At 46.0% G+C, this 15,291-nt stretch overlaps 1 protein-coding gene across 1 annotated transcript in view; it reads left to right on the forward strand.

Annotated features, from left to right (window-relative positions):
- SCTR (secretin receptor) overlaps positions 1-15,291 on the forward strand; it is a 69,173-nt gene that overhangs the window by 38,706 nt on the left and 15,176 nt on the right. Inside the window, exons 5-8 of the mRNA XM_063084489.1 lie at positions 1,676-1,779; positions 8,072-8,169; positions 9,228-9,360; positions 11,466-11,619. Of these exons, the coding sequence (XP_062940559.1) occupies positions 1,676-1,779; positions 8,072-8,169; positions 9,228-9,360; positions 11,466-11,619 (489 nt within the window). The remainder of the gene's footprint in view (positions 1-1,675; positions 1,780-8,071; positions 8,170-9,227; positions 9,361-11,465; positions 11,620-15,291) is intronic.

Consider the following 15,291-nt stretch of genomic DNA (forward strand, 5'->3'; position numbering starts at 1 on the left):
TAAATTCCAAGACACCAAGTTCCACCCACTCCTGCCTATGTAGGAAAGGCCAAAAAGGGAGGGGCATAGCACTGGGGCACCTGCCCTGTGCCTGGCACCAGCCTGGGCATTTTCCATGTGCTATCACGTTTCCTGCTCACTCTTGCAGTGTGGGTGACGATTCCCATGAGTCATAGAGAAGGGATGCACCTAAGGTCACAACAAGAGGAAGTGCTGAGTTTTGAGCTCTGAACTAGTTCTAAACCTGTGTTCCAGGCCTCCTGAGCCTTCAGAGGCTGGGCATGCCGAGCCCATAGGATGTGGTCTCCAGGAGCAAGAAGCTGCCCCTGGGACCACAGGGAGAGGGCCAGGTGGGAGGGCAGTACAGTGATGGGACATATCCTGGCTGGGCACCATGGCCCAATTCTGGGCCTTGGTTTTCTGGTCTGTAAAATAGGCAGCAGCACCTCCATCGCTGGGTGCTGTGAGGATTTTGGTTAGAATCTACATGTAAAGCACTTAGAGTAGTGGCTGGTTTCAGAAAAGTCAGCCATTTTTCTCGAGCTCAGTGCAATCAGTCTGACCCTAAGCCCTGGGTGTCAGTGGCCCAGACCCTGGGAGAGGAGTGTGGCAGGTCTGGCTGGGGCTGGTACGGGTCCGAGGACAGGGCTCAAGTTAGAGCAAAAGGAGCAGCAGGGCCCATCCACAGCATTCAGCAAGCAGTGCCCTGCACCCCCGCAGTGCCCTGCACCCCCGCAGCACCCACACCGGCCGGGGCCAGGATCCCAGATCTCAGCCTTCCTTGACAGCCCAGAGCACAGAATGCAGCTGAGCCATTCAGTCCAAGGAGGGAAACTCCTCCTGGTGGCCTTCTGACACTCCCTTCTTGGCCAGCAGCTCCCTTCCCTGGTCTTTGGGCTCCTGCTCTACAAGCTCCAGTGGGAAAGCTCTTCCTTCTCTGTTAGAAGAGCTCAGAGCAGGCTCTTCATCCCCACTCATTCACCTTCCTGCCAGCCAGCGTATGAGGAGCAAGCACCTCGGGCCAGGCACCGGGAGGCAGGGAAACCATTGCTCGCACTGCTGGAGGGCCCAGCCGCAGCCTTGTGCCAGTCGTGGAGGGCAATAAGCAGCGGGACGGAGGACTGCACTGCCTCATGATTTATCACACAGAGCATGCAGAGGAGTCGCCTCCTCATCGTGGCTAAGGACTAATAACTCCATCCCTTCCCTGAGGGGCGGCTGCCTGGAAGGCTTATCTCAGTGGCATTCTGATGGTTTCCAAATGGCCAGGCGAGCAGGGTGTGAAGTTAGATATAACATAGAACTTCTGTGGAGCAGGACTAGTAACAATGGGAGCCTGAGAAAAGATCCTTATGGTAGGGGCCAGGTCCTAGCCAAACACCCCAGATTCTCTGAGGGGCCCCACCTGTCAAATGGTAGCAGGACCTGGGGTCGGGAAAAGTACCTGGCAGTAGGAAAAGAGATGAGGACGTTGTGTGTGGTTAAGAGCCCCAGGGATCAAGTCCCTTTTTCCCCATGTACAAGGGTGTGACCTTGGGCAACAGAATTAACCACTGCATGCCTCAGTTTCCCCAACTATAAAATGGTTGTAGTATTTACATGTGGTGATAGATTTTACCATAAAAATAATTGCCCAGTCCCCACTGCTCACCTGCAGGATGCTTGGCACCCACAGGTTCCATGTTCCGAAACTGCACACAGGACGGCTGGTCGGAAACCTTCCCCAGGGCTGACCTGGCCTGTGGAGTTAACGTGAATGACTCTTCCAATGAGAAGCGGGTAAGCCTGTCAATGTTCTCTCCTTCCCCTCACCCCGGGATGCAGGCCTATGGGATGAGGCCCTGAGAGAGGGACAGGGTGGAGCTATACTGGGGCGGTGGTCAGGACCTGGGGGCAGCCCTCTGCACCCCCACCACCCCTGCTTCACTACCTGGTCCATCAACCCGGAGATGATGATTAGGAAGACCTGGGCACAGTGACAATTGCCGTATGCTGCCAGGATACTGGGGGCAATGTATTCATTAAACCGAAAGAGAAGTGATGTGCTAGCTGAATGCTTGGAGCCAGGCTGGTGACTTAACTGCTCTATGCCTCAGTTTTTTCATCTGGGAAATGGTGTTCTGACCCCATGCACTTGTCAAGAGAACTAACTGATTTAACACATGGATGTGCTGAGATGAGTGCCTGGCCATAGCAAGTGCTCAATAAATGTTTGCTCTCAAAGGGGTCTCCTGGCTGTGATAAGCAAGGAGAAAGTCCTGCAGGGCAGTTCTAGTCCCAGAGAGGATGCGTGCCATGAGCTGTGGACGGAGGTTCTTTGGCACCTCCGGCAGCTCCCTCTGAGGGTGACCATCAGTGTCCAGCCTGAGCTTGGCTCACTCTGAGTCACTATCCCCTCCCAGGATGGCCCTGTCTCTAAAAGCTCATGCATGTGTGTCTTCTTGCCTCCCACCTGGGCCTTTGCCCCTGTTGGGGCCCCCCCACCTGGAGAACCCTTTCCTTCTCTCTTTTCCTGACCAATTCTCACACATCCTTCGAGACCCCACCCCACTGGGGTTCATCAGCGCCTGTCCTTTCCTCCCCTCTCCCCAGGAAGGGCTCCCATTACCATGATATGTTAAAATGACCAGCATGTGCCATGTGCCTCCATCTCTCTCACTAAATATGAGCAAAGGCATTCATTCATTCAACAAACATTTACTGAGCACTCATGGGCCAGGCATGGGTCTAGGCTTGTGACAAATCAGAAAGAATCTTAGGGCCGACCCCGTGGCTCACTCAGGTGAGTGCAGCACTGGGAGCGCAGCGGCGCTGGGTGCGCCGCGGCTGAGGGTTCGGATCCTATATAGGGATGGCTGGGGTGCTCACTGGCTGAGCGCGGTGTGGGTGACACCAAGCCAAGGGTTGCGATCCCCTTACCGGCCAAAAAAAAAAAAAAAAAAAAAGAAAGAAAGAAAGAATCTTATTCATTTCCACGTCCCCAGTGCCCAGCACAATGCCAAATATTTATTTTTGTACTGACGATCTACCATGTGCCAGCTGCTCAATGCACAATTACATTAAATCCTCAAAATAATCCTGTAAGTTAATTGTTTTTTCCATTTTGCATATAAGGAAACTGAAGCTCAGAGGGGTTAAGGAACATGCTGATAAAGTAGTAAAGGCAGGATTTAAGCAAGTCTAGCTCTGAAAAGAGCCAGTGCTTGATCCTCTACCTCCCTATTAAGGTGCGTGTCCCTCTGAGAGGTGCACTTTTAGCAGTCCCAGTAACTGAACTCCCAGTGGCAATATGGGCGGCCAAGCTTACTTGACTCTTAGAGGGTGGGGTGGGGGCATTTTAGAGAAGCGTGGAGGGGAGAGTGGCAGAATTGAGGGAGCCAGGATGGAGTTGGGTGGCCGAACACACCCACTCCTGCATTATTTCTCGCACTCCTCTCCCTATCGTCCATCAGTCTTGCTCTGTATGAAGGAGGGTGAGCAGAAGACCAAGGTAGAGAATGGAGTTTCTTTCCTCCCAGGGATTGCCATCCAGTGGGGGAGCTACATAAGGTCTTCAGATCTGGTCAGAGTGGTGTGATTGAATAATAGGACTGGCTTAACAAGGATTCATCAGTGGGTACATGCGGTCTCAGAGGGATGATGCGTGGGCTCTGCCCTCTGCAGATAACAGTTTCTGTCATTGACTTATATGAAGATCGGGGCTTATGTGTATCAAATTTGTAAAATCCATAAAGCTAAGAGGAACATTCTTATGATCAGTGGCAGGATGAAGGCTCAAAAGGATGCTTTGGGCTGCAAGTAACAGAAATTTCTAACTGGTTTAATAAGCAAACATGGCTTGAGGAACTGGGAACACAGGGGATGGGTTTTGGCTTCAGGATTCTTTGATGAAGCTGCACCACAAAATCGCCAAGAACCAAGTTATTAACATCTCTCTTCCTGCTATGCAGGTGGCTTCTTCCTAAAGCTGGCACACTTCTGTTGTAATATAACTGCCATCGGCAATTACAGTCATAGTCTTCCCCAGTCCTGCTTGCCCAGGAGGAGGGACAGGCTGGCTTCCAATGGTTCTTTCCTAAGAGCAAGAAAGCTACAAAAATCCCAGCAAGTCTGTCCTCACATCTCATTGGCCAAAGTGACTTAGCCTGCCCACCCTTGCACCAGTTATTGATAGAGGGATGATTGGCTCTGCCAAATGATTGGCTTAGGCCAGTTCTCAAACTTTTTGGCCTTAGGACCCCTTTACACTCTTAAGAGTTATTGAAGACCCCAAAGAGCTTTAATTTTTGTGAGTTATATCTATCAAAACCACACAGTGAGAACAGTTGGCTTAAGTTAATCAGCTGGGAAGAATAGAGCCAGGGGCCTTAACCACAATGTTTATGGCAGGGTTGAAACTGTAAAATTCCAAACCAAGGAGCTAAAATTTAACAAAGATAAATGCAATGTTCTCGACTTAACTCAGAAAATTAATTGTTCAAAAATGGTGGGAAGGAGACCAAGCTTGGCTTCAGATCACATTAAAAAAGAAAATCCCTAAAACTGGAAGGATTTCCGGACCACATAATTCACTGGTCCCTAAATGTTGGTCTATAAAAAGGCACAAACTTTGTTCTTTATTCTGAGATTTGAATCATCCTATTTTTTATTGTGAAAATGTCTTTTCTTTTAATTAATTAATGGTGAAATTATGCATTACTTGGTTTTCTTTCTTTTCTTTTTTCAACATCCTCACTTGGCACACACCATTATATTACTGACAAACACCAATCGTGGACTCAGGTTTGCAGAAAGACCACGCATAGATGCCTCATAGGTAAATAAAACGGGGTTTGCTTATCTAGAGCGGAGGTTGGCAAACTACAGCCCTTGGGCCAAATCTGGCCCAGGGCCTGCTTTTGCAAATAAAGTTTTATTGGAACACAGCCAAGCCCATTTGCACTACAAGGTTACTTTTGCAGAACAAGGGCAAAGTTGAGTAATTGCAAAAGAAACTATAAGGCACCCAAAGCCTAAAATATTTACTCCGTCCCTTTACAGAAAATGTTTGTTGACAGCTGTTCTAGAGGATATAGGAGGCAGGTAGCACAGTCAGGATACACAGCAGAGAAATAGGCAACTTGATCTGGGACAGCTAGCAGTGAGGCTTCTGGACTCTTGGGGGTGGTGCACAGTTACAGATGTTAACAGCTGAAGGACCAAGGGTCATATCCGGCCTCCTGGGAGCAGGGCTCTTCCTGGGCAGGAATGGGTCTGCATGAATGCTGGGCTGAAGGTCACCTGGCAGGCAATGACCACAGCCACAGGACTGAATAGAATATTCTGCCTGAACACTCCACACTTGTCACCCTGTGCCCTCTCAGGCTTCTACAGGCTGGACCAGGCATCCACACGAATGAGACTGATGTCCTCAGCTATCAGGCTCATCCTATACATGGCAAGATTATAGGTTGACACTTGCTCCTATTATTATAGGTTGATACATGGCAAGATTATAAGTTGTCACTTGTTTTTGACATTTCACATGTCTTTCACAAAATCTAGGACTTCATTAATCTAAGGCAAACTACTTCCCTTTCAGGCTCTTCCCTCATCTTTGTGAGGTGGTTCCTGGCTTCTGGGAGAGCAGTTATGTCAGTGGGAAAGTTCAATGTCACGTGGCAGCCATCCCTTCAAAGACCACCTCTCAGTGTCAGTGTGGTCACCCTGAGTCAAAATCTGCTTCCTTCCTGTCCCTTCCTCCCACTGGAGCTTGCACGTGAAGGCTTGCCCTGCTCCACATGCCTATCATTCTGATACTTTTCTCCCCAAGTTTGTTTTTTCCCCGCCAGGTATAATGCACCCAGTTTTTTCATGCATTCTTTGGATAACACAATCACCCTCCTCCAGAAAAGCTCCAGTTTATTAATGTACCTCTTAAAATAACATGCCAGACCTGAACAAAACACTCCCAACATTCCAACACGGCCAGATGCTCACAGCATTCCATCAGTGTAACTGAGAATAGGCCTAATTTTTTTAGCAGCGACCTCATACCTCAGACTTTCATCCTGCTGTTTCTGAAGGGTGAGTGGTGGGGTGTGGATGGTGGGATGGGGAAAAATGACCATACACTAAGTGTCTTCTAAGTGCCAGGCATTGTCTAGATACTCTATCTTGATACCATATTGTTCTTCCAACAAGCCTGCAAGGTAGATATTATTGTCCCCATTTTGCAGATGAGGAATCTGAGGCTCAGAGAAGTTAAGTAATTTGTCCAAGGCCACACAGCTGGTGAGTAACAGTCCTGGGTCTGGAACCCTTGTCTCTTGGCTCTGAAGCTTGTGTTCCTTCTCTACAGTACACTGAGTGACAACATGGAGCTTGGGCCATTCTAACTTCAAGGTCATTTTCATGTGAACACCTGTCAGCCAGGTTTACCCTATACCATTCTGTGCCTTTTTTAAAAAAAAGTATCCTTTTCTTTTGGTTATAAATTAGTACTTACCCACTGTAGAAAAAATTAGAAGTATAGAAAAATACAAGAGAAAATAACAACTCTATTCACAAACCTATAATCTAAAGTTAATCACTATTAATGTCTAATATATCTCTTTATAATCATGTTCTATGCATGTATGAGATTGAACCACATGGAATGGCTGATATTCAATCACTTTTTGATCTTCAAAAAGGGGCATATTTTTCATATAATTCAACCTAATACTTTTTTACATATAGCTGAAATCACACTGCACATGTAAAATTTGTGTTCTGACTTTTCACATAACAACACATCATGAGCGTGTCCTGACTTCCTTTAAAACTCTTTTAATAAAAAACATTTTAACAGTGGTATAACATCAAAGTCATTTGGACTTAAAATAATTTAGCTAACTATTCTTCTGTCGGACATTTGGGTTTTATCATCACAAATAGTTCTTTGATAAATATCTTTATATATAAACATGTTTGTATATTTCTGATTATTTCTTAAAAGTAATTCTTGGTGGTAGAAGGAAGTTCAGAAGGAATGCATATTTCAAAGGTTTTTGATACATATTTCCATATTTCTTTCCAGAAAGATTGAACCAATTTTCACCTCAACTATAACCTCACCTGCATAGAATATTATTATTTTTAAAAATTTGCTAATTTTGTTGGTAAAAAAATGTTACAGCATTGTTTTAATTTTCATTTCCTTGATTCTTTTTAAGACTATTGTACAATCGATTTTTTGAACTTAATTGCAGGTCTTTAATCTCTACATGTCACAATTTAATTTTTTGCCCAATATTACATTCCAGTGATATCTTTTTGAATCAAAAATGAGCCAACAGTGTGAAGTGGCTGCTGAGCAAGCAAATGCGTACTTCGCTGCATTAAAAGGAGCACAGTGTATAAATCAGGGGAGGTGATGGTCCCATTTTACTTCTTCTTGGTCAGAGAATACATCTGGAGCTTTTTAGCTATGTGATTCTGGGTGTCTTATTTAAGAAGGATATTAACAAATTGGAGCATATTGATTGAGCTAAATGGTGAAGGATTGTGAAAAGAAATTAAAGACACAGGAAACGTTTAATGCTGAGAAGAAAGTGAGTGACGGATGGAATAATAACTGTGTTAGAATATAAGAGGCGTCTCCTCCCATCTTTGTAACTTTTTTACATAAGAAAGCCCTTATGTACAAGACAAATTCAGGTTACTTTAAGGGCTCCAGAAGGCAGAAAAAGGACCAATAGATGCACATAAAAGGTAATCAATTTTAGCTTCACATAAGAAAAACAAATATCTAATATTTTGCACTGTCGTACACCAGGTGTGAGCACTGAGTCCCTAAAAGTATTCAGGCAAAGGCTTGAATTCAGAGTATTAGTGAGAGGCCCTATACTTGGGGTGAAATTTGTAATGGCATCAGATGATCCACCAAACTTTTCCAAAGCCAAAATGTAATATTGTTCATGTCCATGGGATATGAACAGTGTAGCAGTCAGGGTTGGCGGTGGTCAAGCTGTCTGAAGCAGGTGCGCTGAGGCAGAGAAGGGCAGGGCCGGCCAGGGGCGGTGGGGCTGACACATGCCTCTCTCCTCAGCACGCGTACCTGCTGAAGCTGAAGGTCATGTACACCGTGGGCTACAGCTCCTCCCTGGTGATGCTCCTGGTGGCCCTCAGCATCCTGTGTGCTTTCAGGTGAGAACATGCTGCCAGCTCTCCATTCCCCCAGACCTCCCCAGGCACAGCCTTTGGGTTTTTTCTTAATTGCTCAGGACAGAAAGAGGAAAGTCTGGGTGAGCTACTTTGTCACCTCTGGATCTAAAGCTTACCTGTGGCAAAACATTGAAGTTCCTGTGATCTCATTCTCTCCTTTATTTGCTCAACATTTACTAAGCAGTACTGAGAACTCACCGCAGCCAGTGACTTTACATACATTCTCGTTTTCACACATGCTATGAAATAGGTATCATTACCCCCATTTTACAGGTGTACCAGCCAGACTCTTAATTGAAAGACACAAAAATCTATCTCAAAACAGCTTAAAAAAAAGTAAAGGTGACTCGACCCACGTAGGTGACAGGTTCAGGAACATCTGCTCTAGGCATGGCTGGAGCGAGGTGTTCAGACATATGAACAGAGCCGGGTCTGTCTCGCTTCATTCCTCTGCTCTGCATTGGCCTCGTCCTCTGGCAGGCTTTCTGCAGGGGCGGCAACACCAGGAGCAAAGGAGCCTCTTTCTCATTAGTTCCAGTAAAAGTCCCGGGGAGTTCTCATAGGCCCGGCTTAGGTCACGTGCCCAACTTGGAGCCAATCACTGTGGCCAGGAATGGAGCACTCTGATTGGTCAGGTTTGTCACGAGGAAGAGGAGGGTGGAATCACCCCACCCAGATCTGTAATGGGTTCTCCATGAGAAAACCTGCTTCTGGTACCAGAAGACGGGGAGCAAGTAACAGACTTGTGGCCCCTACAGCAGAAGAGGACAATGAAGCTTTGAGAGGTGGACAGGCTTGCTCAAGGTCATTTAGCTACTAAGTAGCAGGGCCTGGGTCTGCTTTCTCTCCACAGTCTGAGTTCATTCTATGCCACTCTCCCCCTCTCATTCTGGTTGCCCATCCTCCCCCCAAACAATTGTGGGAGCTGTGGATGGTGGTAGGTCAGGGCAGAATATAATGTCCTGGGGGCGGGCTGGGCCTCGCTGAGTCCCAGTCCCTCCCGGCTCAAGCCCCTGTGGCCCTGCATTCTCTCCCTCCAGGAGGCTCCACTGCACCCGCAACTACATCCACATGCACCTGTTCGTATCATTCATCCTGCGCGGGCTGTCCAACTTCATCAAGGACGCTGTGCTCTTCTCCTCGGTCGATGTCACCCACTGCGATGCCCACAGGGTAACGTGCCTGATGTCCCGGGGTGTCGCTGGCCTGCCTACCTTCCCCAGCCTAACTTTGGAGGGGGTTGTTTTGGAGCCCAGCTTCCTGCTGAGGATGCACTTAATGCCAAAGGTAAAGCGACCAGCGCTGGGGCTGGGCCAGGAGGTCCAGCACATTCCATGGTCGCACATGTGCAGTCTGAGTCTTATCTGAGAGCCGTTTGCTGGCAAGCCGGTGGGACTGCTGCGGAACCCCCAGTGTTTGAGAGTGGATTAGCCACTCTGGGAACTACATGCTTAGCAAGACTCCTCTTTTCCCTACTCTTGCCAGTTCCTGGCTGTACACAGATGACCAAGTGTAGAGAAGGTTGAGGTTGGTTGTAAAAAAAAAGGGTGAGCATGTGCCGGTATGTATGTATATGTGTGTCCATAGTAAAGCAATCGTGTTTTGTTAAATCTAACCCGCTTTCTCCTTCCAAATGCCCAGATGTCTCTAATTCATCCCAAATACCCTGTGTGTCAGTTGGGAATCTTTTTTGTTGCAAATAACAAAACTACACATCAATGGTTTAAGCAGATGGGGGTTATTTCCCATATAAGCATGCCACAGATGGGTGATGCAGAGGTGGCACAGTGGCCCCATGATGCCATGAAGGACACAGTCTTTTCTTCTCTTTCTGCTCTGCCATCCTTAGTGTAGGCCTTTGATATCATTCCTTACACCACATGGTTGCAATGTGGTTGCTGCAACCCCAGACCTCACATCCTTGTTCCAGGCTACAAGGAGGAAGGTCAAAAGTTAAACATATTTTCCTTCTGGGAAACTTTGCCTTTCTATTTTGGAAAGGATGCCCTCCCCAAAGACTTCTACCTACATCTTATCAGCTAGAATTGTATCATGTGACCACATCTAACTGCAAAGGAAGCTGGGAGATTGAATTTTTCACTATCACAGTCTTTATAGCAGACCAAGCAAGGAAGAGATTGGAAACTGAAATTGGCTCAGCCAACCTGCCTGCCACTTCCCACTACTCACATCTATATTGTATTGTATAGTTGTGTGTGTGCGTGTGTGTGTGTGTGTGGTTTCTGACTCAGACTGAGAGGTCCCTCAAGTAGGATCCATGTCTCTCAAGGAGCTCTCCAGAATGAAACAAGATTACCACACTGGGAGTCAAGAGATCCCATCACTGACCAGCAGTAGACAAGTCCAGCAGAGCCCATCAGGGAAACTTCTAGGGTCCTGCTGAACACCAGACTGGCAAGCCAACCACAGGCCACCCTGGGAGTCAGAGCCTCTGGGAAGGCCCTAGGGTAGGAACCACAGCTGGCCAGCAGGGCAGTACCAGGCACTCCTGTTCCTTAGGCTTGTCTTCACAGCAGTCCATGCAGCAGCCTTAGGGCTGTCCCAGAAGCTGTTCTCTCCCCAGGGGACAACTCAGTGCTAGCAAGGGAGACCCACATAGCACATGTGCAGGAGCCATGCAGTGTAGATGCCTCATGCCCTACAATACCATAGGCATTGCCTCCAGGGATCCCTGCAGGGGATATGCGTGGTGAAAGCGACATTGCATCAGGGAAGCCCAACACTATGGCATCCCTTTCAGGTATTTGGAGGTCTCCAGTCCAGGTGCAATGTACCAGTCAGGAGCCATTTTTACAGTAAAGAATGTTGCCTCCTAACATAGTTGGCACATCCCTTCATCATCTGTTTCCAGGGAAACTGAGCTTGGAAAGGGTTTTGTTAACCCTTTGCTAAGAAATCTCTAGGATTTAGTTTCCTCATTAGAAAAAATGAGGGGGTTGGGCAATATGTGACACAGATTTACAACTGCAGGGATATCTTCCTCATCTAGCCTGGCAGCCAGTTCCAGAACTTGAACCTAGTTCCTGCTCCTACGATGGCTCATTGACTATCTTGACTGAACCCACTGGGCCTGTGGACTTCCACTCTCTAGAGAATTCTGTGGGCCTGTTTTTCTGACAGATGAAGGCCACAGGAGATGGCCTTGAACCCCAGAGGCTTGCTCTGTGGCCTGGCTCCTGCCCCATACCACATCCTGTTGCTTCCTGTGGGGCTGGCTGCCAGAGGGAAGCCTGGCTCACCTGTTTCTCTCTGTCCAGGTGGGCTGCAAGCTGGTCATGGTCTTTTTCCAGTACTGCATCATGGCCAACTACTCCTGGTTGCTGGTGGAAGGCCTCTACCTTCACACACTCCTCGTCATCTCCTTCTTCTCAGAGAGGAAGTACCTCCAGGGATTTGTTGCCCTCGGATGGGGTACGTTTCTCCCTGGGTCGAGAACCTGTGTGGTGTGTGGGAAAGGCCACCGAGTTGAGAGTCAGGATTTGGCTTCTAGTTCCAGCTCCACATTTAACTCAGTTGTATAATCTTAGACAAGTTGCTTGATGTTTAACCCTCTGGCCTCAGTTTATTTATCTATCAAGTGGCAAATAATAGCTAAAATTTAGCCCCAATTTCTGGCATCCAAAGCCTTTTACAAATTGGTACCACCCAACATTTGCTGCCTCATCTTCCTTCGACAGTCCGTTCCTGTGCTCTCTCTTGCTTCCTTTCTATATCAGGATGCTTCTGACTGCTGGCATCAGAATATCTGGCTTACGTAAGCTTTAAACATGAAGGAAATTAATTGGATCATATAACTAAAAAAATCAAGGGATTACCCACTTCAGGTAGAGGGGTTCAGTGGAGGCTGGATCCAGCAGTTTAACAATGTTTCTCTCTGTCTACTTTGCCTTTTGTCACATCAGCTTTATGATGCTCCCAGTGTAATTGCCAGTAGTTTCTGGACTACAGGCTTCCATGTTACTGAGCTCCAATGAGAGAGAGAAAGAGACTATGTCCCAACATTCTCAGCAAATATTCTGAGGTTCACGCTGATTGTACCGCTTAAATTTCGTACACATTTTTGAACCCATCACAGAGACCTGAGGGAAAGGAATATGCCGACTGGCTTAAGCTACTCAAGCCACATAGATTCCCAAAGGAAATTAAGGATTCAGAATCTAGGAAAGAGGGGATAGCAAGACAGATAACTGCAGGCCCCCTTACCTCTCTTCTCACATTCCCTTCTGGTCAACGAAGACGATAACAGCTCCCATTTCTTGAGTACTTTCTATGTGCCAGGCATTTGGTTCAGCACTTTACATGTATCCTTTAATCATCACAACAACCTCCAGAGGCCTCTCAGAGACCTTGGCTCAGAGACTTGACATAACATGCTCAACTCACACTATAGAAAAAGGAAGACTCAGGATTTAAATGAAGGCCTATTTCCAAAGCCCTTTAACTCTTCTCCTGCCATTAACAAACATCCATTTATCTCCCCTACCCACCCACCCATCCCCCATCCATCCATCCATCCATCCATCCGTCCATCAGTTGTTCATTTGATAAACATATGTGAGTTATCCATGGGTTTTTAGACAGAGAGCCAGTTTCCTGAGAGTGACTCACAAACTTACAGAGATAGTCATGTGTATCTGGTTTCTTCCTAGTGCCTTTAATTAAGAAGTGTCCCTGCCAGGATGTCCTCCACTGCCTTTTCTGCTTGTCTAAATCCTTATGTGCAGAGGCCCTGTCTCCCCATCAGACCGTCAGGGAAGCTGCCGGAGCTGGCAGAGCTTGCTGACCCCTGCTTCTGAACCCTGGCAACCTGATTAGCACATGACCCTCAGACAGCAGGAACACACAGGGCCATGTAGATGTCTGCATAGGCCAGCAGTCCCACAGACCCCGGGACCAGGGACTTGCCTTATGCAGATGACGCTGTCAACACAGCAGAGCTTTGAACCCCAGATCTGCCAGGATTTACCTGTATGAACACGGACAGCTTCCTCCTCTGTCACATCAGGATCGTCATTTACTCAACATTCTTTGAGCACTTCTTTGTGTTCAGTAAAAAAAAATAGAGAGATTACCAAAAAATATAGAGATTACAAAAAAAATTACCAGTTCCATCACCAAACTGCATTGTGATTGATAATCTGTCACAGGTTAAGAGATTTAAATGTAATAATGAGAACCTTCCTTTTTTCTTCAAATATTTATTGAGCATGTACTATATGCCAGGCCCTGTGCTGGGTGCTGGGGATTGAGTAGCACATAAAATAGCAGTGGTTCCTTCCCTCCTGGTTTGTCTGCCTGGGAGGCACCAAAGACACCATGAAGGGCCCCTAGAAGGCCTAGAGCCCCTCCATTTGTGAGTAGCCTTTCTCATGAAAAGGCAATAGCCCCTGACTAAATTGATACTGGTTTCCCCAGAGACAGGTTGCTTAAAAGAGTACGTGCCCAGTGGAAAACTTTGCAAAACAATATTACTTTTTAAAAAGGAAAAAAAAAAGTACCCATACATTGAACATTTTCTGGGATTCCCTTCCATACTTTTTTTTCTACTTGCAATTTCTCTCCACATAATTGTGGTCATTCCATATGTAGAATTTTGAATCTTGCTTCTTTCTGTTAACATATAAGCATGGTCTGTATTATTTCAAATCTTCTGCAAACATTTTTAATCATCACATGAACATATTTAAACAAATACCTGTGGGCCTTTAGGGTGTTTGCAATTTTTCACTGTAAATAGAACAGTGATGAATACTTCTATTGGCAAAGCCCTCTGCAAGTAATACAGAATCCCAGAACTTGGATTACTGAGTCAAAAGGAGTGAACACTTTCAAAGTTTTTAATACTTATCCAAAGCTTTTACTTTTTCAGAGTAGCAGAGGTGTCAGTCTGTGCCAGAAAAGTGATATCTATAGCTTATAGGAAGTGAACCAAGCTCCTCCTCAGTGAGTGAACTTGAATGAGTGATTCTGATGATTCCCATTAGAATCATCTGGAGGTCATGTCCAACCCAGCTTGCTGGGCCTTGTGCCCAGAGTCTCTGAATCAGTGGGTAGGAGATGGAGCCTGAGACTCTGAGTTTCTAACAAGTTCCCAGGTGATGCTGATACTACTGGTCCAGGGACCACACTGAGAAACACCGACTTAAACCATTATCAGTTCTTCAAACTTTCCTACCAAATTGCTATTAAGGATGGAAGACAATGAGCAGGTTCCCCTCAAAATCCATGTTCTTTGTCCAAAGCACCCAGAATTGAAGCAGGAAATTTTTTTTAGTTGTTATTTTTATTGAAGTTATACACGTACGTGGTTTAAAGAATAGAATAGGCTGTAAGGTTAATAATGAACAAAAGCAGTCTCCTGCCCCTGTTTCCTGTTCTGAGTTCTGCTCTCCAGAAGTAATGCCCTTTGAAGCTTTTAGCTGTTCCTCCTGGTATTTACTCTCGTGTTTCTAAATAATATACAACTTTTACTTGATTTGTTCATTTGAAGCATTATTTGCTGACTCCTTAAGATGGAAGATAATGATATAAAATTCTTCATTCACTACTTCCAATTTTCCACTACAGTTTCTTACAATTTTTGGTTAAATCATATTCAATGTATATAATATTATATCTATGTAAATATTGTTTACTACTGAGTGGAGTGGTATAGGATGATTTTCCTTCCAATGTTATTCAGCTTTTTGTTTTTCGTGGAATTGTTTATCATTTGCTTTTTTTTTTAATAGTGCTGTCATTAATTCTCTCAAATTCTTAGGAACACCCTCCAATGCTATTTTCTTTCTTTCTTTTTTTTTTTTTTTAAAGATGACTGGTAAGGGGATCTTAACCCTTGACTTGGTGTTGTCAGCACCACACTCTCCCAAGTGAGCCACGGGCTGGCCCCCAATGCTATTTTCTGAATCATCAATTACAAAAGGAAATCTATCAGTTCCTATTTGTTTATTTTCTGCTGTGTTAGTTTCCTAAGCTGCTTAACAAATTCCCACAGACTTGGTGGCTTAAAACAACAGAAATGTATTGTATCACAGTTCTGGAGGCCAGAATTATGAAATGAAGGGGTTGGCAGGGGTGGTTCCT

The sequence above is a fragment of the Cynocephalus volans genome, chromosome 1, assembly GCF_027409185.1.
Source record: "Cynocephalus volans isolate mCynVol1 chromosome 1, mCynVol1.pri, whole genome shotgun sequence".
Lineage (NCBI taxonomy): Eukaryota > Metazoa > Chordata > Mammalia > Dermoptera > Cynocephalidae > Cynocephalus > Cynocephalus volans.